At 33.7% G+C, this 27745-nt stretch overlaps 2 protein-coding genes across 16 annotated transcripts in view; one reads left to right on the forward strand and one right to left on the reverse strand.

Moving 5' to 3' along the window:
• Positions 1-27745, forward strand: part of Fas1 (fasciclin 1 Fas1 domain-containing) — a 215207-nt gene that overhangs the window by 170293 nt on the left and 17169 nt on the right. For 3 of the 4 annotated variants that reach the window (XM_034328174.2, XM_076688194.1, XM_076688167.1), the window contains exons 6-8: positions 2953-3118; positions 3470-3630; positions 27334-27576. In XM_034328174.2, coding sequence (XP_034184065.2) covers positions 2953-3118; positions 3470-3630; positions 27334-27576 — 570 coding nt within the window. The remainder of the gene's footprint in view (positions 1-2952; positions 3119-3469; positions 3631-27333; positions 27577-27745) is intronic. The other variant, XM_076688213.1, reaches the window with a different exon arrangement.
• LOC143305350 (uncharacterized) overlaps positions 1-27745 on the reverse strand; it is a 100534-nt gene that overhangs the window by 12267 nt on the left and 60522 nt on the right. For 4 of the 12 annotated variants that reach the window (XR_013062259.1, XM_076688561.1, XM_076688542.1 and 1 more), the window contains one exon: positions 4352-4596. The exons of 7 other annotated variants lie outside the window; for them this stretch is intronic. Coding sequence is in view for 4 of the 5 variants with exons in the window: in XM_076688561.1 (XP_076544676.1) it covers positions 4352-4571 (220 nt within the window). In the remaining variant the exon portion in view is untranslated. Of the gene's footprint in view, positions 1-4351; positions 5157-27745 lie in introns of those variants that run through there. One more of the 12 variants, XM_076688523.1, reaches the window with a different exon arrangement.

The following is a 27745-nucleotide window of genomic DNA, read 5'->3' on the forward strand; positions in this document are numbered from 1 at the left end:
TACAATGTGTAGCTAGGGTGGAGGATAGGTGTGTGTGTGTGTGTAGACTAGTTTAAAAGGAAAAGGGCAGAATCGAGTTTCGGGCCTGAAAAGGCTCGTTCCGTTTCACGGTGAGAACGATCGAACCGTATCGAAAAGCACTCGGTACAGCACGTCGTCAGGGCTTTTCCAATCGAACGACGTCGATGCCTCAATGCTGGGATGTAAGGAACAGGAGCTCTCTTGGTACGAATGTGTGGTCGTCAACGCGGCCATTACCACCCGGAAGAAAGAACGCTGGAATTAATAACGGCCAGAGAAAACGCTCTGGCGAATGGCCTTTGTGTTTTTCGAAAACGAACCTCCGCTGAGAAAGCTCGCTGGAAAATCAATGGGAAAACACTTGGCGAAGTGAACGTTGTTTTTAACACTGTTGGTGGGAATGATTATAGTTGAAGGAATGAAATGAAAGTGAATTTTTCTATTTTCCGAGACAGTGATCTATATAGTGGAATTTTCTTCGATAAAATTCTTTCAATATCGAAAAAAACTATAGGATGTTCGATTTCATATAGTGAATATTAAATATAAGAAACTACTATAAGCTACTAGCATTTCTTTTGTGGATCTTTAATTCGTTCGAATTTATGACATTAAGATGAATAGACTTATGAGTTTTTGTCGAGTCACAAACGCTTTCGTGATAGCTTTATCACCATGTCGGAGAGAATTATTCAGCTACTTTTCACCTTCTATCTATATTAAATCTCGAAACTACACCGATGACTCACGGAAGAAAATTAACCTTCCAATTAACCGATACACAACTTCTCTTGCGAAAGTCAGATGATAAAAGAAAGATTAATGCAGATAATAGTTATGACTCTCGACATTAGGTTGTTAGAAAGTCCGACTTTAAAGCAGTTCATACCCACTAATAATGAATGAAAAAAGGAACAAATAATCATTGAACAGAGAGATGTTTCAGACATGCGACAATTAATTATTAACCCGTGCTTTCTAATTCGAGCGAATGGATAGAAAATGCGGTTGAATAAGGGAAGCAACGAAATTTTTATTTCTTCGCCCGTTGGCGTGAGCAATTTTCTCGCAGCGAAGACGGGATAGAAGAAAAACAAGAGCAACGAAATCGTTTCGTCTGTAGCCACGTTACGTGATTACATCTTACATGATATCGTGAATAATTTCGCTAACCTCGGAGGCACGTACAGCTTGCAGGCTGCATTCAGAATTAGCTGAAACAGAATCCAAGGGATGGGGCGGAAAATAAAGTCTACACGATACCTGGGATACATTGAAAGTTCAACAACTGAGAGGTGAAAAAGGATATGTTTGCACGTTCGAATTGAAATGATATTTACCTGAAATTCTTATGACCAAGAAAATAAGATTGCTCTTCTTGATGATACAATCTGATATTTTCTAACAAGAAAGAAGAGCAAAGAGATTTTTTGTACACAGACAATTTTGTACCTCTTGTAAGGGTGATTCTATTTTCTTTGGTTTCCTCAGGGAAATGGATACAAGGATGAAGAAAAAAGATAAGGGAGGTGGGGAACTAGTTTTGAGGAAAACAAAATTGAATTAGAAAGTTACAAACAGTTTAAGAGTAGAGGTGAGCTCATCTTTTAAATATTTTTGTAAAAATTATAGTAATAAATATTCTTCACTTATGAATTAAAAATTTTTGTATCAAATTTAATTTATTTTTATTAATCATCCCCCTTTTCAAACATTTATCTTAAAAGAAGGAAGGATATAAGCTTAAACACCCTTAATAGAAGTTTAATAGATTTTTTTATTCACCCCTTGATGGGGGTTGAACTCCTTATCATAGATAATAATTCAGCATATCATGTGCTTAAACTGCCATAAAGCATATCTGCCATAAAACAATTTATAGCTTGTAAATTTATGACTTGTTCCATCACACAACATCAATATTTTTTACCCAGTATCGTCATAGCAAAAGTGTTAACAAGTTATCTGCACGAATCCTTAGAATCTTGATCGTGGTGAACAGACACGTTTTATCTTTGTCACGCGAGTACACCACGGTTAACAGTTTGGTCGTGCCTTATCACGAATCGGGAATCAATTCGTGCAGGATTCATCGTTTACGACGAAATGACCTTTACCTAGGCAAATCTATACATTAGCGGATTTGTGGTAATATGATCTATCAATATGTAAAGGCACATTAACACTTATCGTTCAAAAATACACAAATACATAAAAACTTAAAATAATTAATTTTCAGAGAAGCATGTTTAACATTTTTAATTATTGATTTGTGAGATTAGAAGATCAAGTTATTAAAAGGAAACTTAATCATGCATTGTCCGAAACCAGAATGTATCCATATACCAGAATGTATAGGATTTCAAAATTGAAGGTAGAGTGGATCCATACATCCCAGAATTCCCAGAGAAAGGAATCCCTATCATCGAGGATCATATCAATCGCGAACCTATGCAATCAGGGAAGCATGAAATGCAGAATCCGCACAGCAGAAGCTCGTTCAGTCAGAAAGTCGAATAATTCGAAGTATGTAGAATCGAAAATTCGGGCATTCGTGAGTTTTTTTCAATTAAAAACACGTTCAAAAGGAAAACTGAGAAAGGAGAACGTATATGTATTTACGTTTAGAAAAGAAACCGTCTGGTTGGAAACTCGATCAATAGGCAAGTTGAATTTATGCAAGAATTTTACCTAATGGAAACTTGTTCAATTGGGGATTCGTAGAATTCTTATTTTAAATACTTATAAAAAATAGTATATACGAATCACACGTGTAACTATATCTTACTGAAAAGAAAATGTAATGTTGCTACTATCATAAAGAATAATTTTGAACAAAGTGGTCCCATAATTTTAAATTGAGATTAATGCAGCAGTTTTGTACCATTGCAACATCCTTTCTCATATAAATTTTCTTTTGTTCTTCCACAGCCATCGCTAAGACCGGACAAGGTTGACCGCGTGGTAATTGATGGCCACGTGATACCCAACCACGTCCTCTTCACAACCCCAACACCTGCTAATGTACCTTATGAAACCCTTGCCTTCGGCGATAATGTCAAAGTCACCGTTAGTTTCCTCAAGGTTCATGATAAAGGTAAGCGTCAACAATCATAAATCCAATAAAATCAATAAACAAGTAAACATACGTTTCATGAGATTAGCTCAAAAGTTTCTAAGCTATTTCAAATTAAATCATTTTCACAAAGAAGCAAAATAAATGGCTGTATTCCCATATGATAATTAGAAATAAAAACACCTAATGATTTTTAATTGCGAATAGAATTTTATGAGAAGAATTATTTTATTTACCTTCAAATGTTGAGTATAATTGCCAGTATAATTTAAAAATTTGTGATTTTTATAATAATGGAACTACGATAAAGAAATATTAAATTTTGCCAAAACGTGACCTCCGATTTTCTAAACATTCTTATCTCATTTTCAGTCTACGTGCAATCCAATACCATGGTGGACAATTCTGGCCACCCAACCGGAGTGGTACTGGCGGAAATAGTCAAAGCGAATATCCCGGTGAAGAACGGCGTGGTACACTTGATTGAACGACCATTGATGGTCGTCGATACCACCGTGAAGGACTTCCTCGAGGTCAGTGCTTTGATTCGTTTCATTATTTTATTAATAGCAGCTGATCATCGATTTTATGGAAGATTTAACAGCCGCGACAATAACGTGTCTCGATGACCGCATCGTCATGATCGGTTCATCTCATTTCATCGTCCTCGAGGCAGGAATTGAAATATTGAACGAAACGAAATCGGCGGCAACCGGCTCGAAAGGTAATCTTTTATGGAAAAGGTCTTTTGTCTGAGAGGATTTATAGACTTATGTTAGGGGAGCAACGATTGAAATAGAGAGCACGTAGCTTCTTCTATTTTCAGATTTCAATATTCTTTTATCTTTAGATAAAAATGTTCTATGTATTTCAAGTATTTAATTAATTGCTATCTAATGAATGGCAGATGTTATTTATAATTGTTTGAATAATAGAAAAAAACAAAATGATTCAAAGCTTGAAAAATTAATATTTATATTAATAAAACTATCAATGCCTATTTTAATAAAATGATCAATTAAAAAATAATTGAAAGCTTGAAAAATTAATATTTATATTAATAAAACTATCAATGCCTATTTTAATAAAATGATCAATTAAAAAATAATTTTCAATGTTTCTCGATTTTAATTGTTCGATACGTATCATTCTGCAAAGCAGGATTTCCATGGACTTCTGCTGAAAGTTTTCAAAGGAAGAAGTTATTTAAGGTGTTGGCTTAGAGTGACTGACAATGTATTTGCTGTATTATACCTTGGAAGTTGGTAGATTCAACGATAGGATGACGGTGAGTTTCTCCATTGTCGTGGACGTTATTTCCCGGGTTCCTTTTGATATCCGTATGAAAGCTTTTAAACTGCCTCTGGTCGAAACGTAGGTATTCTTCGTTTTCCCCCGTTTTTCGTCTTTCAAAAGGCTTCGATCTCAATGGATTCTTGCTTTGTTCGAGTACAGCCCGCGGCTTTCTGGCCATGTCGAGATGTTAAAAGTTTAATCACCTATCGATCATTTAGATTTCTTCATTGTATTGTTCACTTCTATACATTTTTATAATCCACCTTCACGAATACCTCAATATCGGTTTCAAATCAATGTGATATCAATAACAATTCATTTTACGTCAATTATTGTTTTATGAGGTCGGGTTTTATATCATATTTTTGAATGTATCAAAACTTGAATAAATATATTTAATAAATTTATGATAACACTATCTGGAAGAAACCGAATGATCACAAATCACCCTTCAACGTGTCAAAATCAAACAACACGTGTTGCGATACGAATTAAGGGCTGGTTTAACAAGAATTCATGTGACAAATGTTAGTGGGTCCACGATATCGTACACGGCTCTGATTTCGCACTAGCAGCAGTCCATCAAATTTCGCGCAATAACGATTACCCTATTCAGTTTGACTGATACGGCTTTCACGATTGTGTAACACATGTCAAAATATACGTATACAACTGTACCAACTGGCAGTGATTACACACGTTCACGTAATGTTACATCGTATCTATAGAGAGGCAAGGTCCTTTGACGTTTGTGTATCGTGGCATACGGCATATCACGTAGCTACGCATCACAGCTACGAATACTAATGTTCCTCTAATGCATCTTGCAGTTTGCATTCACAATAGACGTCAGAACGAACATGAAACATCTTTAATTTTGATTCCTCGAAATTTCTAAAATATCATCCATAATAAAATTTAAAAGATGAACCCTTCATGTTTGACTGAAATTCCTATGTTCCAATTTTGCTTAGTTGATAATTCCAAAAAATGGTACCACATTCTTTTCGTTTTATCGTTTTCAAAACAACAGTATCGATAAATATGCACACAGGTGGCTTGAAAAATACTTTGATACTACACGCTCGCTACATCGCCATTCAATTACTGCGACCAGACGGGAACTTTAAATGTCGTTGTCATAAATGTTTTAGCGATACGTTTTTCCACCGAGTTCGTCGTGCGCCAGTTTTGTAAAAACAATTTCGTTTAATTTTCTACGGGTACTTTAAAATACTTTCATATTTTGCGAAACCGTCAGGCAGCACACGGTCGACCGTGTTATTCGATTACAGACAGCAATCGATGGTAACACCATGCTGTTTCGAACTTTTATGCGACAAGTTTTTCGGTAAAGTGTTCGTGCGAAAGTGACTATTGAAATTTTTCCACCGTGTACGTGTAACATTCACGGAACTCGCGCTTTTAATTTTGTTTTAGCTAATTTTCAATTTCATAGAACGTTTCATTATGTTTTATTGCAGACTGTGCGAGGAGAGACTTGATAATTAATATTCATATGAAAAATTGATATTTTGAAAATTTATAAAAATTTATAAAATATATTTAAAATTATTTTCTCACCTAAAATCAATATACCTATTTAATTCATCCTTATGCCTCAACAAACTGTTTAATGTTAATTTTAACAAATTCATCCTCTTCAAGAGTTTACACTCGAACGTTTCCAGTCGAACGAGTTTCAGTATGTACCCCCATAAAACACCCACCGATAGCGTCAAAAGGCCATGAATTTCCAATGACAGCATCGTGCTCGTTTGCAAGATAAGCCATCGTTCTTGAAGAGTCGTGAATCGAGTGTAAAACGTGGAAAGAACGCGTTTTACAAAGATCGTAAAGATTTTTACCAACGTATCACCACTCTGATATCTTAACGATTCTAATTTAAATTTCAAGCTGTTAGTAAATCATAGATCATTCAAAAATGACTCTTTAGCCAGTCACTTTGATTAACATTAACAATTTATTCGTTGGTTAATCCGTATTTACCCCTTTACTTCCGTCTCGTGTTTCTCTGACAGATAGTGAGATACTCGTCGAGATCGTGTGTATCTTTGTACTTCATGGGTAAATCGGATTACAGTCTCGTGTCGTGTCTCGTGTACACTGTAAAAACGAGTTAATAGCAAGGACGAGCTAACATCCTCGTTCCTTTCCTCGAGGACGCGACTAAATCCTGCGTTTCCGCTCTTGATCTCCGGATTCCGTCGCGACGAGTTATTGGATGCTGTCGTAGGATAGAGCTGCTGGTACTGGTTACTCTACTCTGATTTATGGGGATTTCTATGGTGTTATAATGTCACTGTCGAATTTGTCGAATTATTTATTTAAATCTAATCATTTTTTTATTTGTTTATAAATGACAAATTCTTTTGATACTATTTCAGTTTTAAAATTATTTTGTCATTTAATTTATGGTTTCTCATCATTTCGAAATTGAAATGTATAAAAACTAAAGCTCCAACTCTGTGTTCAATAAATTAAATTTAGATTCCCTGAAATTAAAATTTCCATGCAATTATGAAATTAAAAAAAGTTTTTAATTTAGACAAGCTATCTCTAAAAAGAATGTTTCAGATATATATTCAGCAAATGCTATTTGCACACCATGAAATAATATTTTTGAAGTATTCAAAGTTTCTCCGTTACAACCTCCTTTTTAATATTTCAGGCTAAAGTACAGGTCGAAGCAAATTGAATTAACTTCCTTTATGAATATCAAAGCACACTAAATGAATCCCGGTTCCCCTAATTACGTGGCCGTAGCAATTACATCCGAGGCAAGTTTTTACCTTGATTTTCTTGCTCGGGGCCCGAGTTACAAAATCTGACTATAATACTTTGAATTTTAAATTACACTTAGCCCCGGTTGCCAACAAAAATCCGACCTTTCAAACAACGATTGACGTTGCTTTTTAATCCGTCTGTTGTGTCGTTGCGACCACCTACAAGTAACTTTTATTCAAATTTATACCTTTCCCAACTAATAAATCTCTGTGCAAGTACGCTAGAGGATTTCTATCATAATTACTACGATCAAGGATAGTTTATAAAGTCAAAAGACCTTTCGAGCTCGAGCGTGCTGAAATTCCGATCACGTTTCGATTCAATCATTCTCGTGATTGATGCGTCGGTGATCGAGCGATATTAAATTCTACTCGTAACGTATTCCATTAAACCGGTCATTCACGTTTGCTCCAGGTTGGAAATGGATCATCGAAAAGGATGAAAACGATTTTGACTTCGAATTTTTGAAAGTTCTTATAACTTCAATGTGGTTCAATCATAACTAAAATTTGAAAAAGCATTTCTATTTGGAAGATTTTCTATTAATTTCTATTAATTTTTATTTCCAAAAGAATTGCTAAAAATAACCACTTCAGATATAAAAAATCCATAATAAAAGTTTTCTAATATTTTTTCTAACCTTCCAATATCGTTTGATCTTTTCATATCTTGTCAGTGAAACTCAAACGAGAAAGTTGCTTGGAAAAATCGCTGATCCAGTTCCATTTCAGTTTGGACTATGGTCGTTTGTCACGATCACTCATCCATGACCGTTCTATCGATAGAGATCAATGCGTTTCGATCGTCATCACACACGCGGCAAACTGTCGCCTACGACAATATATATATGTATTCATTAAGGTATATATATATACAAACGTTTTACACAGGACAGCAATGGAATGTTCACCAGACAGCTGTCGTCACATGCGATATATATCGATTGTTCTTCAGTAATGATCCTCGGCACATCTCGCCTACTGTCTGCACCAGATCCTCCAGGACCGGACATTGGATCAAAGGAACTCTCGTCCATATACGAGCTTTTCCGGTGACGCGAGAACCATTCTTGTTCCAGGATGTTCTTTGATCCAATTACGGCCTGTTTTATGTTGTGTATTTGTGTCCTGAAATCTGCTGTAACGACTGCAATTCTTTGAAATTTATTTATACACTGAATGGGGTAATTAATTAATTTAGAGTTAGTTTTGTAAATAATTATAGATTTAAGGATGCCAACATATTTTATGAGAGTCGTTTCAGCAGGTTGAATACTAATCACTTAATTTCAGGTTCACTCAAATCGACATTGAGACAAGCAGAAAGACTCGATTAAAAAAACGAATGAAAGACAGCTATGAAACACACAAAAGTAAAGATTTTGGTGTGTAGGGGAGCACAGAGACCCGTGTTCTGCCGTCACTGCACCGCCTCCTGTGTCTCACTTGCAGATCTCTCGCCTTCCGCTCGCAATATTCACCCTGTTTCTGTTAGATCTCTTATACACACCCTCTGGCCTTCTGCCCAACCACCCTTCAGGCTGTGCTCTCTTTGCCTTTCGTTCACGCATCTTTGAACGAGGGACACGTTTCAACACTACGACGACACGATTATACATTGACTTCCGGTGATTGCTGCCGGGCACGGAAATACGAACAAAAAATCGTCATTTTGAAACGAGTATTTTTTTCCATTGTTTGCTTTTTGGATAGAAAATTGTATGGAAAAATTCATTGTAATTTTTTTTAAATTACGTTTACTTGTATTTCAATTTTAAATTTATTCTATTGCAAATAATTTTTTGCAATTTTCAGAATTTTTCAATTTTTCGAAGCCCGTTCTTTCTGCATTTTCTCAGAGAATAATAATTAAATAATATAATTACTGATAAGAAATAAAATTGACGATATTGATTCTCATTTTCGTGCCCAATATTAATACATAAGTAACACATCTACACAAAATACACTTGTATATAGATACATACGAGTTCTACACATATTCATCGATTGGAATCCACCCCTGTATAATAAAAAAAAAGAAGAGAAGAAAATACAGTTTGCTTATATACCATCTACGTTGAAAGTTGTCCACTTGTATCTTAGCGAGCATCCCCTTTGGACCAGCTTTTAGAACAATCAAAATCGTTTACGCCTGTACACGTTCGCGAGTTCTGAATCTCCCTTTTTTTCTGCATTTCCGCCACCGAGCCTGTTGAAATTGTCCACCCACCCCGTTCGTATGTATTTGTATATATATATATATTTATACACCGACACACACATATCTATTTTAATTAAAGCGAAAGTCGAGCTTTTCAGGACGCGAAGCATTAAGCGTCGGGGTGGATAAGCTTCGTCGAGACGAAAATGAACGATGACATTCGGTTAAATGATCGCGGAGGCAAGAAATATTTCATTGGTGGGCCACGTATAAAACGCTGCATTATTAATTTCACTGACCGGCCAAAATGTACAATCGACGATAAATTATTGATTCGACCTGGAAGAGGAGTGGCGACCGCAACCCTTCGCACATTGTGATCTCGTACAAAGCCACTGAAATTTACTTTGATTTATGGCGGAAAACTTTGTGATCTCAGCTTTATGGTGTCAAGGACCGCCTAGAGATACGATGCATCGTGAATTTTGTATGGGTTTGATGGTGTACTTTATATCAAATGGTTGGTTTGGAAATGTGAAAAGTCTCGTATCGTACAATTTCATGAATTTTATCATTATCTGGATCCATTTCTACACAGGAGAAAGGTAAGAATCATTAGGAAATTGTGTCCAGAGGAAAAGCAATAATAACGCGTTTCGAGCTTTCAATTAAAAGACGTTGCTGCGAACGCAAATTGCCAACCTCGACATCGTTTTAAATTTCCCTGCTGCCATTTAAAACCGTGCTTAAACCGTTACCTTATCCCCACGGGGCCATCTGGCGAAATAATTAAAGAAGGATCGCATATACCCCGCATTATGCCGCGACTTCGTTTACCTTCCCCTTTTCCTCCTCGTTTATTCCTTTCTGTCGTTTGCAAGCCTCGCAATCTATTTACTATTTAATAAAAACAATTTCACGCTACGATACGATCTCTTTATTATCAAATACGTGCACAGAAATTTTGAAATGTTTTCATCTTTACGGTTTCCCTAAGAGGTTCTTTAACCCTTAATTAATTAACTCTCACACTTTGTCTTTTAATTTTTTAAAAATTCCTTTAATTTCCATTTCGTTTTCGTAGAGATTACTTCCATTAAATAAATTCAGGTAACAATTCACCAAACAAATATTCTCGTACAAATAATCCAAAGATATCTAGAGCCATTTGAGTTCGATGGAAAGCGAACTTACTCGACTGCTTTCAAAGTGCCGGCTTCTTAAATGGTGCGAAAGGGAATTTTATTCGTATGACCTGGCGCCGTTTGGCTCCACCCTGTCTTCGACAGCTCACGTGCATGAATTTGCAACCGTCCGTGCACTGATAACTCTCGATTCACTGAATCGTCTGTGATTACCAAGAAACTGGAACGCGCACCTGACGCAGTTTCCCGATTACCGAAGGAACGACTTTTACTTCGTGAATAATAACGATTCAACTTGAGACCACGAACGTGTCCAAAATGTAATCCTATCTTTGACTTATGAAGAAGGGAATAGATTAAGGTTTGTTTAAATAGAAGAAAATTAGATAAACATAATTGCAATTCTAATCATTAATCCTTGGAAAATGGATGTTATAGATTAGAATCATTTGGATCTATAATTAAAATGGCATTAATTAGTTTAGAAGGAAATTGTGTTGAAAATTTGAAATATAATTTCATGTATAATTATTGTATTTTTTAATGAATTTTATAAATAAATTTTCTGCATTTTAAAATAAATTTTAACAAATTTTAGTTTTTAATAATTCAACAATCTTTTATTTAAATAGGTATTGAACTTCAGAAGGTATCGAGTGAAAACAGCTTCCTATAGAAAAGTTAAAATTTCATTTACGCCTTTCTCGCTGGGAACATGAAAATATCGGATTGTTGTATTGAAAACACAAGAATCAGCCTTTCGATTGGCACCCATTGTCTCGTGTTACATTGCACAATACTCGATAACCTTGTTCAATCTCACTAGAAACCATATTTACGAGCAATATTTGTTTGACACTCGGATACGTTTTCCCGAAGATCAAATTTCCAGGAAGAAAAATCGAAACCATTTGAAAACACGCCAACAAACATGATATTTGTCGTTCGATTTTATGTTAAAAATATATTATTATTTGTACAATTTTTTATATTATGATTTACATGCAGGAATCAATTACATTATTAATTTTCCCACTGCAAATTTATTACAAAAGGGAGTAAGATAGACATCAATCTATTGTTAGACATATCATAATTGGTACTGTCATTGATTTTGCATGAAACCAATCCAGACTACTTTCATCCTTTTCATTAGAATGTTACACGAGCAATCCTGATTATCCTGTAAATTTATTCGTGCATCATCGCACACCTGTATCTGTATATTTGTTAATGTCATGTACGTTCGTGCGATTGACACATCAAACCCATCCGTACGTCGTGTTCAGTAGGTGGAACCGTCGCCAAATATGAATGACACGTTGACATTTGCAAAATCATAAGCGATAATTAATTGTCAGTCCATCAGGTGAAACGGAAACGATCGGATTCAACATTTTGACTGTTAGTCAACATAGGATTTTGTATGGTTACGATACGTGAAAAAACACAACTATTATCAGGATAGAAAATGTAGCGTTTTCAATAACCACTAATGAAAAAAAACGTTTTTAAATATTCTATGCTCGACTTTCGCAATTCTCATGTTAATTCTTATGACAATTGTATTATTTTCAGACATTATTATTAATTTTCCAAGCCCACAAATATTGCTATATAATAAATATTTGTGGGAAGAAAATTGTATTATGTTATCCTCGTCGATACAATTTTCAATGAAGATTTAATTTATTTTTGTAATAAATGAAATTAGGATTGACGAGGGTAGTGTAATATGGAGAGAAATTATTTCTATAAATTATTGATGAATTTCTGTTCATAAGTTGAATGTAAAGTTTCATTAACCCTTTCACTATTAACCTTCGGCGGACCATGGAGCCCCAATTTTAATTTTGTATTTCACGTTATCTTCATTTTCAAAATTTTATACGGTTTTTTCTTTTTAAATTATTCTTCTATATATATCATTAATTGATGTAATTTTCTGTTTTCTTATGAAATTTTTAAACTTTCTGTAGGAAAGGGTTGAAATAATTTCTCTCCCACACTACTAATCACCACCAACAAACGTTACAGCCTTTTGATATAGCGAGAATTTTTCACAGCACCCCGTAGCACACACAGGACCCGTCTTTCGAACAGAAAAAAGAACACGAAGTGACTGTCCACCCTTTGGCCCCAATTTGCACCCTGCAGAAAGCAACTTATTTGCAAGCGCTTGATATCAATGCAGACAACGTTTTGCTGACGTTCGCGTGTTCCTTACCATGGTGGAAGAATAAAAAAGAACAAGAAAAAATTAATGGAAACACGTGAACGTGAGGAGGACGTAAATTAAAAGAGACTAAAAGTATCGAAGCGCGCCCTTGTCAAACCACGATGAACGAACCGATCTTTTCTCATGTCACAGCAGTGTCTCTTACAGCGAACAACCTAATTACAAGTTTACCTTTTTTTCTGTTTTCTGTTCGCTTCTTATGTTACGGACCAACCCTGGTTTCTGGTTTCTCTGTGCAGTCCTTCAAGGTAATTCGCCGCCAGCTTTTTCTCTAGTTTTTCTTCTTCTTCCATTTTCTATCTTTCTCATACACATTCTCTCTCTCTCTCTCTCTCTCTCTCTCTCTCGATATACATAATACATTCATTACACCACATGTGTCTCTCTGTACATTTGTCATATTCGCAAACATGATCGAGCATAATCTGTCTCTACTATGTCTATCTCTCGCTCTTTTCTATTTCACTTCACTGATCTACTTCATTCTGGCTGCCTCTCTTCATATCCTGTTCTCTTTCATGCAGCTTCCTTCTCATTTTTTCGCTCACCCTCGATTTATTCCATTTAGTGCATCCGCTTTTATACACACCTCGGTGACACGCGTCTTTTGTGCCGTTCGTACACGTGTACTTACATGTACACGTGTTGGCGTTGGGGACGAAGAAATGGTTCTACGATGTGTGAAATTGTTTATTCTGTTGGTGGGGGTGGCAAATTTTGACGCAGGTAGTTTTTGGTAAACAGTGCAAGTAAAAGTAAAAGTTGCATTGTATTAAATCATTTTTGGTAAAATTTTGGTACGGATTATATTTTATAATTAACAAAATTAGTTAGAAGTGAACCCTTAATATTCATGTCAATATTCACAAAATTCATATTTCACATTTAACACCTGTGATACCTGAGTATTTATGTAATTAAAGTATTGAAGATTTTCATTATAATTAAGGGAAACTTGAAATTGAAAATGTTACTGAAGGGACGATATTATGATTTTGTGAATTTTATTAATAATATCCATATTGCAAATCGAATTTTATTTAAACTGAACTCCTTTTTCCAAGTGGAATGAAATGTGTGTATTTCTCAATTTCTACTAAAGCTGGCTAAAATTCCAACAAAGTATTAACACATTTCTTCAGAAGCACTCGGTTTACTCCTAAAAGCCTCAAATGCTATAGATCATAAGAAGCTATAGAAATCATAAAGCTTCTGCAGATATTCTAAGCAATAAAAAGAAATTTGTGGCTCGTCAAATAACTTCACCGTAAAGAGACATTTTCAAAAATCATCAGTAAGGACCAAAATATACTACAATTCACACACGTTCCTTTATACTAGGAATATAAAATCCACAGGAAATCCAACGATAGAACCATTTTTACGTCCCATACGATAGAAGACGTTTCTTTAGAAGCACCACAAGTGGACATAGCACGCCACGAGTACACAAATATAGAATCAAGCAACCGCAAATAACAGCTGGCCAAGCTGTTCAAAAAGCTTTCGATGTGTGCTTGCGATTCTTTCTTGTATACAAAGGAAAATATATATACCGGAGTGTCCGCCTTTGATTTTTATGAAACTTTAAAGACTTATATATATTGCAGAGGTAAAAATAAGCGACTGAATTGCAACTTTCCTATAGGTAGAGTTTAAATTCGAAAATACAAATGGTATGTAGTGGAAATTTTAAAATTACAATTAGAAGTAAAGAGATAAAAGGTATACTTCATTGTAAATAAATTTAAAAAAAATTCTGTGACTACAAAAACAGCTACATGTGGCAAAAGTGATAAGGGTTGAAATCAAGGGTTAAAATAGTATTGTAGAGGTCAGAAAATTTTTGATAACTGCGATTGGATAGTTACAAAGAAAATACTGTCTCTAATTTAACCCTTGTTTTATTATTTTATTATACTAACAAGGGGAGGATTTCAAAACTCATTTATGAGTTTTATCAAAATCGAAGATGGACACTTTGATAGTTGTTAGTCACGTTTGTTTCTTATCAAACATACAATCTCACAAACAAAGAACGACCAAGCAAAAGACAAAACCCCCTATAAATTGTCAGATCCCCATGAAAAACGTGGCTACGACAATGCGCTGATTTTGCATTTCATAGTCGGTGTTTTTATGCAACCCATCGCCTCTATTTTCTACCTTTCGACGTGTCACATCGGCCTCGTTCTACACAATACACAGTGTCGTTCTTTTTGCTCGCCACGTTCGCTAGATTCGCGATAAATTTTTTTTTTTTTTTTTTTTTTCACCTCCTAGTCCGCTTTTTTCCGCGTGGCCGACGTCGATACGATTTTTCCGGCCGCTTTTTCCCGCGCGTTCCACCATGCAAATCGACGCGTTTGACGTGTACATTTTCCGCTCTATCCATCCCTAGAAACGCAATGATACTTGTTAGTGATTTCGTTACCTGTACAGGAATTCAATTTAACCTTCAAGGAAATTTTATCTGATGGTTCATTTTTTGTTACGTGGTGTGTGCTACCTCCACAAATTTTGATTGCTTTTTCAAAACATTTCTTATACAGAATTTGCAAATGTATTTCCTAGAAATAGAATAAAATAAAATAGAATAAGATAGAATGAAATAAATAGGAAAAATAGAGAAAGTAGAAAAAAAATAGAAAAAAGGAATTTGACGAATAGATAAAGCTTACGTTCTGTTTGAATCTAAAGAAGACTAATAATCTCAAGATCTTAAAATATTAAAATCACAAAAAAATTCCTGGTCATGAAATCATCAACAAATACGAAAGCAACTCTAGTGCCCAAGTCACTCGACCAACCAGTTCATAGCAACTTTTGTGATAGCTCGATTCAATCGCAGGAACCGGGGAACTTGTCGTCGGTGAAAATTACTCGCAACTTCCCTTGCTCGTTTGTCATCTCCTTCCGGGAAAATTCGTCACTCGGCAGGTGTCCAACCGCGAAAGCACCCCCAGCACCATACCGCACTGCAACCCCTCCGAGTCTTTTATTCTTTCGTTTCTTTTCAACCCTTCTGATTACACGTGCATGCATGATCGGTGTACTAGAGCCTCGTAGATCTACGCTCGCCTATTACGAGCAATATTTCCAATCGCATCGATGCTTTTGGGGCAAAAAAGGCTGATGTTTCACGAAAATTCGTCAGCGAAGGAAGAACGTACAGCTTGCTACAGAAATTCGAACAGCAAAGAGGTGAGATCTTTAAAGTTCGCAAGGATTCGCGTTACTTCGCTTAAATTAATGAAAGTTCCTCGGGACGACGTCACTTTGAAAAATTGATCAGCGGAAAGGGGTAGACGTAACGAGATTTTAAAGTAAAATAGTCAAGCTGTACGTTCGTCAGAAATTTTGTAGAAATTAGAATTTTCGAGTTGGAAGGACCATTTGAAACTTTCAATTTTATGGAAAATTGTATAAAATTCAACGAAACGATTCGTTGGAATATTATAGACTGCATTCCTTTTTATTCGTTGTTTTCTACTTTGATGCATGTTTGCTGGTATGCAATTGTGCACACGTACATACAATACATGCACACGATTGATGTCTTTGGCGAATTAGAAAACACATTTGACGTTATTAGTGGGCAAAGAAGATTGCAAATTATTTTTTAACTAGTGTTCAGTGTAGGGATTAAAATGGAAATAATTTTGTTAAGGATATGTAAAATATTCCATCCTTTTCTAAGAGCAATATTTCTTTGAAAAAAAATAATAGAAAATAATATGACTAGAAGTTCTATTTTATTTATAAATTATCTTAAAAATGATAGAAATTTTTGCATATCCCTAATATCATATATGGCATAGTGATTCATAAATTTGTCAATAGCAGGTAATTATTATTTTATTCAAAGGAAATCGCTAATTTTAATTTTCTGAAATAAAATGACAAAGTAATTTTAATATACATGAAAATTAGTAATGAATATATTTACAGACAGAGTATATTAAATATTCATTACATTTTAAAATGAAAAATTAAAAGCTAAATTTTTACAAATTCACGAATCACAGTATGAAATCATTGTGACTATAATTGAAGCTTATGAAATTTAAACAGCATATTATCTACTGATTAAATTAAAAAGAAAATTCTAACGTGTTAGAATTTCATAGAAATTAAAATTTTCAAATTAGAATGATAGCCTGACTATCTACTGAAAATTTGAATTAATTCAAATAAAAAAAAAAGATTTATATTTAATGAAGTCCAATAAATTTTGCAAGGTTTTATAATAATCGACGATTGTCTGTTAAAAGTCTCTTGTCAGGAAAGAAAGAGTTAATACGTTAGAAAATAAATGTTTCACTAGCGAAGGAAAGAAATCACGAGAAATAAAAGAATCTTTTGGCAAATGTTCCTCGAGACAACGTTGTACAAACAAGACTCGTAAATTTCAAGAGAGGAAAGACCGCTTCGAGGAGGAGAGCGTACTTCATCAGGTGTAAACGTGGCAATATTTCTTTTCTTAAAAATCGTACGTGGCCGGGATTCACAGCTGTGAAACGAAACGTGTGCCACCGGCTCTTTTTGTCACGAAATATTTCAATATTTCGCGAAAGCTCGTATCTGACGAAGCGTTTATTTCTGCTTTAAAAAGTGTTGGTGAATAGGAGAAGTAACAGTGAGATAAATCTGACAATAAAAGCGGGATATTTTTGTTATACACCTCAACTGAAAATATTTTCATCGTTTTGATGCATAGAATCGATGATATATAAATGAATTGTATATTTATCGACAGATTATATGTTGGACCATGGAGAGAACCCCAATTTTAATTTTAATTAGTCATTGCAATGAACAGAATATCGATAATACAATTTATGCTATTATAAAAAATATTTATTACCCAGTATTTGATTAGTTTATTTTATTTAATACTATATCACAAAAATATTTATTCCTTCTCTGTGTTTATACAGAAACATTCACTTTATTCGTTTACGATCCTATACGTGTTGTTTGTAACAAGTTCCGGTTTAATCGAATGTTTTCACTTCAATTTTTCGTTGCATTTTCTTTCACGTTTATTAAAGTAGAATATATATGGATATTTATTTTCCCCTCTTCAAATATTGTAACTTTTCCTTTAATCAATATCCATGTTTCAATCAAACAATAATTGCATACGAAATATCTGATAATTAAATCATCTTCCTTTACATGTTTATATGTATTTTTTCCCTCTTGTTTTGATTCAATTAACAGAGTTTTATTGACCAATCAATTAGGTAGTATTTTGTTTGTTAATAAGGGTAAAATTGAAAATGCCAAGCTATTTATATTTTTCGTGCTGGCATATAGTTTACCTAAGCAAGATTTTTATAAAAACAATTCGATATTTTATTTAGAAAGGAAATTTTCAAAAATATGTCAATTTCACTGCCCCTAATTAAAATTTTTTACAAGTTTTCTAATTAAAACTTAGCAAGGATGTATTTCTTGCCTACACTGTATGCTTGTAAAATATAGCAATGTTTGCACTGAAAATGGAAGATCCTCTCTAACGGAACACGCTTTTCCTCCGTCAAAAGAAATAGAATGTTTTCAAGCAATAGCATCGTCCAGCTCGGTCTGTATATTGACGAACAAAACAATATACCAACAGTGGTAGTTTACGAAACGCAGAGAGCTTCATTTAAAAGTTGTCCCGCGGCAATGGAAATTAATTCTGCAACGAATAGTCCGCTAAAACAGCCGGTGGTGTTCGTGTGCGTCGGAATTCGTTGTCCACGTAAACATTTCGTTGTTTGAACGCGGCCCTCCTTTGCAATTAACAATTGCAGCCTCCGTATTTTTCGTTTCCGTTTTATCTGCTGATGTTTATCGGCTAACGAACAGAAAAAAGAAGTAAATAAAACGAACGACTAGGAAAAGGGACTCGATTAAATTTTCACAGAACACGTTCGTTGTAAATCATTAAACGAAAAATGAATTTTCCTCTGAAACTATTCCTTTCAACTCCATTCTAGCGGAGAAAAAATATTTTTCAATAGATTTTATACCTTTAGGTGTTGTGGAAAACGATTCTAACTACAAGCATAACTTAATTCGTTGTGGTTTAGCGATACATAACATAGATCTGATTAGGCTATAATGTATACCCAAGCCGAAACGTGATCACGATTCAATTAAGACTCAATCTAACACAGATCAAACCTAGACTTAAATTGAAGATCCAATTGAGATCTCACTTAATGCAAGGTTAATCTCGATTGGATTTGATCTGAATTCAATTGATCTAAGCTCTAAATGTAACTCAGAGTCAATCTGACCTAGTACCATTTGACACTGACTTAATTCCATTCTAATTCTGGTTTGATCCAATTAGCCTAACTAATTTAATTTTGACTTTACTGAAATTTAGTCTTGTGAATTTAAAACAAAACCGGAATTAAGGGATGACTAAGACATATTACAGTCCCTATGAAAATTTGGAACTAAACAAAATTTTTTTTTTAAAAATGACTTAAATTCAATTTTAAAGAAATTTCATAATGAACTATGTTTGCTATAAGACCACTTTAAAGGCAAGAAATAATAAACGTTGCTGCACGTTTGTGTACTAGAGAAACACAAAGTAACCGTAAAGAATTCGTTAAATATTGTCGAAACAAGGTTAAATGAAGCAAAACTAAACAAAAGATCGTAGAGAGGATAGAAAGAGGAAGAAACAGAGCAGGAGAGGAGAAAAACTGTTCAGGGGAGAAGATAGAGAAGCGTTTCCAACGTGACGAAGCGACGGGCTTTATTGCTTGCCGCGAAAAAGGCTGGCTTAAAAGCCTTGGGGGAAAAAATCTCATTTCGATGCAGCTGTTCATTCTGCGGCTGTTAGCCGTTTGCTCGATACACCCGAAAAAAAGAAAAAGATAAAAAAAGATTTCCTTTGGTTTTTCGTGCTCAATGCCACGCTCATGTGTTTCTTCCTTTCGATCCTTTTTTCCGGCTCCAAGAAACGTTTCCGTGAGCTGATCGCGAATGAAACCTATTCATCGATCAAATTTTTCATTAAAATTATATGAATTTTAATTTGTTCTCCACATAAAAATCAGAGCTGTTTATTTGCAAATTAGCATAATTTTTAATTATAGAAATAAATTCTATGCATCAAAACGAAGAAAAAAGAAAATTTATTAGAATTGCAAATTAATGCAAACGAACCTCGAGGAACGTGAAAGAATATACTTGAGTGTCAAAAAATGAACAATTGTGGGAATTATAAATATTTATAAAGTCGAAATTCTACGATAATCCTATTGGAAAGTTGGCAGAAAATCTTATGTGATTTTTGAAATACTGCTTTGAGATTGTTAGAACCACTTGTGGTGTTAGATAGCGATGATGAGAATGTTAAAAATTGACCACCATAATGGATCTATGTACGATTTTTTTTTTTGGTGATTTGGAAACAGCGCTCGAATGAATTCTTAGCTACATTGCCTGAGGAATGCACCGTCGTTTCTTGCAAGGAAGATTCTCAAAGGCACATTTTTCGAATTGAAGAAAACAAAATATAAAATAAATTTCTATTTAGTGATTGATAGTTCTGCTTCGCTAAAAGAGACTTTTCTGATATATTTTCCATTTTTCTATTCACTTGCTTTTGTAAATTGCCTTCTCTGATTAGTAACGCGTAAATAATTATAGCTTTTTGATTAGAAATATAGAAATTATTATTAAAATTTCCCTTATTTTTGTTATAGATCACCTAATGCATTTTTAGAGACAGTCTATCATTATTACAAATATAGCAGCAACATTAATTTAATGCTTTTAATTACAATATATTTCTATTGTTAGTTATTGATCATTATTGTACAATATTTCCATTTTTGTTTCAAACCATTATCATACTTGCACTTCGAAAAAGAAAATTCTATTCTGAATAATAAGAAGTTTATAGAAAGTTTGCTTCTAATAACCATCCTACACACCTGATGCTAATCAACAGTGATTTTTAACTAACAATAACAATTTATATAATCTTCGCGTGTCTCTGAATTTTTGGGGTTACTTTGAAATCATTGACAATCATTTCCTCAGCAATATTTTTAGTTACACTATTTTATTGACGTTAGTTTTAGCCACTACTTTACCATTACTCTAATACTATTCTAATACTAACACTTACGGATAATCGTATCCCAAATTATTAATTTCTAATATATTTCACGAAATCATTGCATCAGTTCTGCTTCCAAGGTAAAGTGTATACTAATTAATTATATCCAATATAAATATATAATATTGTTAAAAATTAATGTTAACAAAATAGTGTCAATAGAAACATCGTCAATCATCTCAAAGTAATCCAAATTTAAAAAAAGAAAAAGATAAGTAAGAGTGAACCAAATGAAATCTTCCTTGTAAATCGCCAGTGTCTAGCGAGGAATATGCACTGCACGTTGCACAGCTAGCCTCTGACTGTTAGTTTCCTTGAATGTCGCATGTTGTCAAGGATGAGAGCACCGGTACACTTAACGTTAGTCGACGAATCATGAGAAATTATCGTCGACACAGTCATTGAATAGCAAAATAAAAAAAATAAATAAATAAGTAAAAATGCATTAGCCCTCGTGACATTCACAGAACGGCATAGCCATGATCTTTCTCTCTCTCTCTCTCTCTCTCTCATGAGACATGAAATCAGTGCATTCGATCATGAACGCTGTTGCCATTCATCCCTTCTCGAATCATCTCATCACGCTTGATCTATCGCTAAATAGACTACGTAACATACTATCATTAAACAGTTTAATTCTATTATTCACCCTTCGAAGATGTCGCCAAAGGAGGTCCTTTCGTTAAGGATCACACGAGCGACGAGAAATTGGAACGGATCGATGAAAATTTCTGTCAAATTTTCTTCCTGTAGACCCGTTAGCTATGATTGAATTCGAGAAAATTTCAATCACCTTGATGTGAATTTAAATTGCTTGAATTTTAAAAATTTTAGAACGAAGATACCGATATTGATTATTTTCTCGTTCATGATGTGATCCTCGAAGGTATTCATGTTTTATATAGTGTAAAACTGTTTACAGGACTTTACGACCTGTGACATAACTTCGACCGCAAGAGTAAGCGTAGATATGATAAAATAGTTATGGACAAAAGAGATGGTTTTGCAACTGTTGAATGATAATGCAACCCGATATATTCAATTTTATAGTTTGAATTAAAAATAACTACCAGACTGGTCAGTCAACATTTCAGGATTGAATTGAATTCATTTTTTGAGCTTCTATTTGATTTAATTTTCTCTTGATGAATTAATTTTTAAATGTACCAATTAAATTTGTTGTGACGTGAACTCAATTTTTATTTTTTATTTTAAATTGATGCAAAAGTTCTGATGGAGTATTATTTGCTGCACCCATCGATATTCTGATATTATTATATCCTTTTTTAATGTAGAGAGGGTCATTTTACATTTTTGAATATTATTTATGTAAAATAACAATAAAATTATTAATGTTATTCATGTGCAAGAGGCTGTATATGGCAATGAGTTAATATTTATTGTATTTATTCCAATGTAAATTTAATTGAATTGTTTATAAATGTGAAATGTTTTACTGGGAAAAATTAATAAATAAAACAACAGAACTTTTGCATCTGGTTAAAAATTACAGATGCATTTAAACTTTCTGTGCAACCAGTGGAATTGACACGATCCTTAAATTCTAAATTTCCCCAGCTTTTCTTTAATCACGAAACAAATTACATTTTATGTAATTTCAGTCAATTATTTAAAAATTGATATACAAAAAGTTGCCTAGTCTTTGGTAGTTCATGTCATGAATATTTATATTATTGACATTAAAATTATTATCTTCTTATGTTATAATAACTGTAATTATCTTATTTACAAAACGACACAGACTCATAAACTTCTTTTTTAATCACCCTGTACATCCTTATCGAGGATAAGGTTAAATACCATTGTCCAAAGAGTAATACACATTTTACCATAATAAATTCGTCCCAGAAGAGTTTAATATCCCCACTCAAATAATACAAAAGAAAATTTGCTCGTTCCTTTATTTCAAGCTTATCTTGTTCACCCACGTCTATTCTTCCTCACGTTTCGCTTAATTTACGACCTCACCGTATCTTTTCCACTGGTTGTGGGAACCATTACGGAACACCATGCCAGTGAATAATCGTCGTGTGTACGATACAAAACACCACAGAAAATTTTTCCTACACTATTATACATATTTTGAAAATTTTATCCACCGTCGGGACTGAATAATCTATTATTTCATTGAATTTTGGATTATTATCAGGATAACGATTTTCATCGGTAGTCGGCAATCGAGTTAATTGTATGCCAATATTAAATTACTATCTACCACGTGTTCGACTCTATTACACCGATATTAAAAGCACAGTGTTCTCTTGTAGTCGACTAGCACCAAAAAGAACGAAAGCAATTACAATCTAACCCCCCCACCTTCAATCGTTCTTTTTGCTATATTTCTTGTGTTCTTTTTTTTTCCTTTTTTTGATTTTGTTCACTATCTCGCGAACACGTGAACGCTCGATAGCGAGGAAGGATTCGATTAAAATTTCAATTATTCACTGGATATCGCTGATAATTCAACGACCATTCGTGAAACACGAGATTCTTGTTGATCGTATCCCCTTTATGTTATGTTTTCTAGAATTTTATCAAGTAAAACCGTTTTGACTATTATTTCCTCCTGTGTTTGCATTATTTTACACATATCGGGTTGAATCAACAAAAACCAAATGAAAAAAATAAAATGTTGGAAAAATACCAAGTTATATATTGTTATTTCAAGGGAATAAAATAGATGTTAGAAAAATGTTAGAATCTTCCGAGAGAGAGGACACGCGAGACCCCTAATTATTTCGAGCCTAATTAAGGGTCGAATATTCTATCAATTGTGTACATGTGTTTATTACTCTTATATTGACTCAATGATGTTATTCTGTGGTGCTTTGCATGTCTCTATTGGACTCTGCATGCCAATATAGGGCATCGTAAGTACTTATTAAATGAACTCATCAGTGACTACTGAATACACAACCGACACTCGCAAAATAAAAAAGAATCGATAATATTTAATATTATAAATATTAACGCGTTTGCTGCGTTGCGACAATCGAATGGACGATTCTAGATCGACCGGTTATCTATTATTATTAGTCGTGTGTCAAGCTTCTTGATTGGTTTCTCTAGAAAACATATGGAAAAGGTAAGAACAGTCGGAAGAAATCAAACAAATGCTAAATCCACTGTTGTATTTTAATGTTTATTATTTTTCATGGAGCAACAATTGTTCCATTGATCTTTTGCAATTGTTTGATTTGTATATCTATGGTGTTTTGTGATAAGGGGATTTAATGGGTGATTTAATAATTCATGGAAGGATTATGTTTTTTGAGGAGGAAACCGACTGTGCTTACTGCAGTTTGACCTCTTAGATTAATTTCGTAGAAAACTACGATGAAAGAATGAAAAACGAGGAGAAAATATGGAAGACGTTTCGTTATGCTGAATGGAAATTTTTAATAGTTATTTCAGAATATTGTATGTTAATTGAATGGTAAAAAAAATATAATCTTCTGAAATTATTTCAAAATTGCATTTTCAGTATAAAAAATAAAATAAAAATCATGTGTTTCTTCTTTCCAATAAAATTTAACATTAGAACTTGGAAACTTAACTTATTACAGAAAATTAATTACTTTCTGAGACATTCTTTAATAATTAATTAATTCAAGATAAAAGAAAATGAAAATGTTTTAAGAAAAGTTCATCTTAAAAAAATACTATGAATCCATTTCAGCAGAACAAATGTTCTTCCAATAATTGGTAACATTTTAAGTTGGAATAATTTTTAAAAAATTTTCTTTAACCTATTCCATTTTTACGTTTCTATAAAAGCTCAACGTTGTTTGCAGCAAGTTCCCTTATTAATTTATGTTCATTGTAGGAATTTTAGAAGTAGAGCCATTTTATTATTTCCTGTATTTGCGAACAATGAATAATTTTTTATTCGAAGGTCATTCGAATAAAATTTTATTTCTATAATGCCCCTTTCTGCTCTGTACCCTATGCCAATATTGTTTATTTCTAATTACTCTTGAATATCCAATTGATCCATTTATGCTATATATTATTGACTAAAAGCTTCAGATATTTCATAAAAAAAAAATAAATTGAAAAACGTGACGCAGAATACAGGTTAACCAAATGAATCTTTCCTTATAAGGAGAAAGTTTGCATTCCATTATAACAAATTTAAAATACGATAATTTAATAAGATAATAAACTTGTAGAACAAACTTTCTTTCTGTGTACTTGAATCTCAAACGCTAGCTATGAAATTTCGGTTCTAAGAAGATTAGATATTCGACCTCAGTTTTAAATTTTGCAGGCATTTAAACTAAAAACCATAACAACCGTATTCAGTGAGGAAATCCTCTTTCAACTTTCTCCCTAATTGGAGCGATTCATATAACGAAGGAACATTTGAAATTTGAAGATTAAACTCTTCTTTGACTCCAATTCATGAAATGGCATTAAAATATGATTTCGAACTTTCAATTAATTCATCTTTCTTTGGCTGAAAAATTGGATAATAAATGAAATTTCAGTGTAAGTTGGGTTATTGAATTTAAAAGCCAAATGAATTATATAATGCCTAATTACTTTCAGTTAGCAAACGATATTAACTATTAACAATTTATTCACAAAATTACATAATCTACATACCAAATAATTATTTCATAAACAAGAATCTATTACTAAAATTACTATCATTTTAATTAATTAATTGAAATTTTCGAATTTAAATTCAACAATTCATTTAGCTGATTCTCTTTTCCCCTTCAAATTTCAAATGTTCCTTTCAAGGTATAGCCTGTACCAGCGCAGTAACATAAAACGGCAAAAAAGTGAATGAAAGAAATAAAACTCCGTCATTCTTGTCCTGATCTCCTCAATTATCTGGTTCCCTTTCCCCTTTCCTTTTTTATTCTCTCTTTTCTCATTGTCAGACGTTAATTCGGTCGATGAACACAGAGAAACGAGGAGAGAACGAATTCAGCATCGCTGATTACCATTCAGCAGCTCCTTAACCCTTTTGTTACCCTCACTTTTTGTACAGAAGATTACTATAATGACTCTATTAACCAATCTATTTATTTTAACAGATATTCTAAAAATAGTATCCTGATGGATGGAAGATGCTCCTCTTTTCACCCTTTAATATTGTAAGAGCTAAAATTAGGTTCAAATTTGAAATTTGTTCTCCAACGACACCTGTTCACTAATTGAGCCGTAACGAAAGGGTTAATTAAGGCTGTAATTCGCCGGTGTAACGACGTGTCGACGTCACGATCCTCTAAGCAACGTTCGCGACGTTCGCTTCTATCTTTGAGTCTCACGTGCTTCAAATTGACGATCAATTAGCGGAACGTTGATCCATGGAAGCTCACCTGGTGAAACAGGTATCCTGTCGTGCGGAGAATTAACGTTGCAACGGCACGATGAATCGCGTGCACGCGCCACGGAATCGTTTGATCGCGACATAAAGACGCGTCGTGAACGTAAACGTTGTCTTCCTGGTTGTGGAAGAACCGATTTAACCGACAGGTCATAACTCTTTTACTATTGAAAACGGATAGGCACGATCGAAGAGCTTGAAAATCGTGATCGGGTAATTATTGAGTTTCTAAGATGATAAATTAATTTGTTCCGTGAGAACGTAAAGTATGGGAGAAAAATATTATTTTTCTTGAAAAAATGGGAAAAATTAATAATGATGGAATTTAAAATTGAATAATATTAATATTAATTAGTAATTTACATGCAAAAGCAATTTTTTTATGAAAAAAGTAAAATAAGGAAAAGAGTAAGTGTGACCTGTTTGTGTGAATTGTCCTTATTCGTTAATTTTGACACCATTAAAAGATTCATTAAAAAGATTCTCCCAAAATATCCTAACAATTCTCCTCGTATCTCGTCTGTTTCATCGACACCTATTTTAATCAAGTTTATTAATACTTCCGCTCTATGTGTTCCATTTCAAAGCGAAAGCGAGTTAATTGTTCCAAAACAGCTTGAAGCTTTATTTTTGTGTTCTAATACCTCTCCTTGCATCCTTTGCAAGCATTTTATTTGTCATTTTCGCGCAGCAGAATATGCGAAGTTAATTGTTCCGTTTCACTTTGTGCATATAAGAACTGTTAAACTTCAAAGCTTAATATTTGGATATTTGGTTGACCTTCAATGTGAAAAATTTTTAATTAAGCCGTCAGAAAGAAATTACTCGTTTTATTGTGTTTTCTAATGAAATTAAATTCCAATTTCCTAAATTAAACGAATGAAATGATAATATTTTCCCATTCTATAAAAAATGCTTCGCAAATTCTGTGATTAAAGCATCGAGGTTCTTCATTTTCTTTTATTATTAATCAATTTCATTTTCTTCTGTGTTTTATTTCTCTCTACTTTATTAACGATCCCTCGTAGTGAAGTTCAACAACGCCTCGACATCGATAAACAGAATTCCCTTTTCTTCGTTTAGGAAAAAGAGGACGGACCGGTGTACAAGTTTTACCAGACCATTCGAGATTTCGGAGATGAATTCATGAGCACCATAAGCCATCTTCGCGACGTTACCCTCTTTGCACCGAGCAATGCTGCTCTCGAAGAACCGGGTGTACAACAGATCCTTCAGAATAAGGAACGAGTCAAGGATATCCTGAATCTTCACTACGTTAAGGAGCGACTACCTCTCGACAAAATCAAGAACAAAACTGTCAGCCAGGTAAGTTCTGGATTTATTTATACGAATTTGTTCTTTATTTGTGACTAAATGGGTTTAAGATTTGGTGTACAATAATGTGTGTCATAAGGAGTTTCGATTTGCTCTAATGAGTATTAATTGATCATCAACTTCAAATTGAATACTCTTTAATTTGTCGAAAATTCAAACA

This window comes from Osmia lignaria, chromosome 1 (assembly GCF_051020975.1).
Source record: "Osmia lignaria lignaria isolate PbOS001 chromosome 1, iyOsmLign1, whole genome shotgun sequence".
NCBI lineage: Eukaryota > Metazoa > Arthropoda > Insecta > Hymenoptera > Megachilidae > Osmia > Osmia lignaria.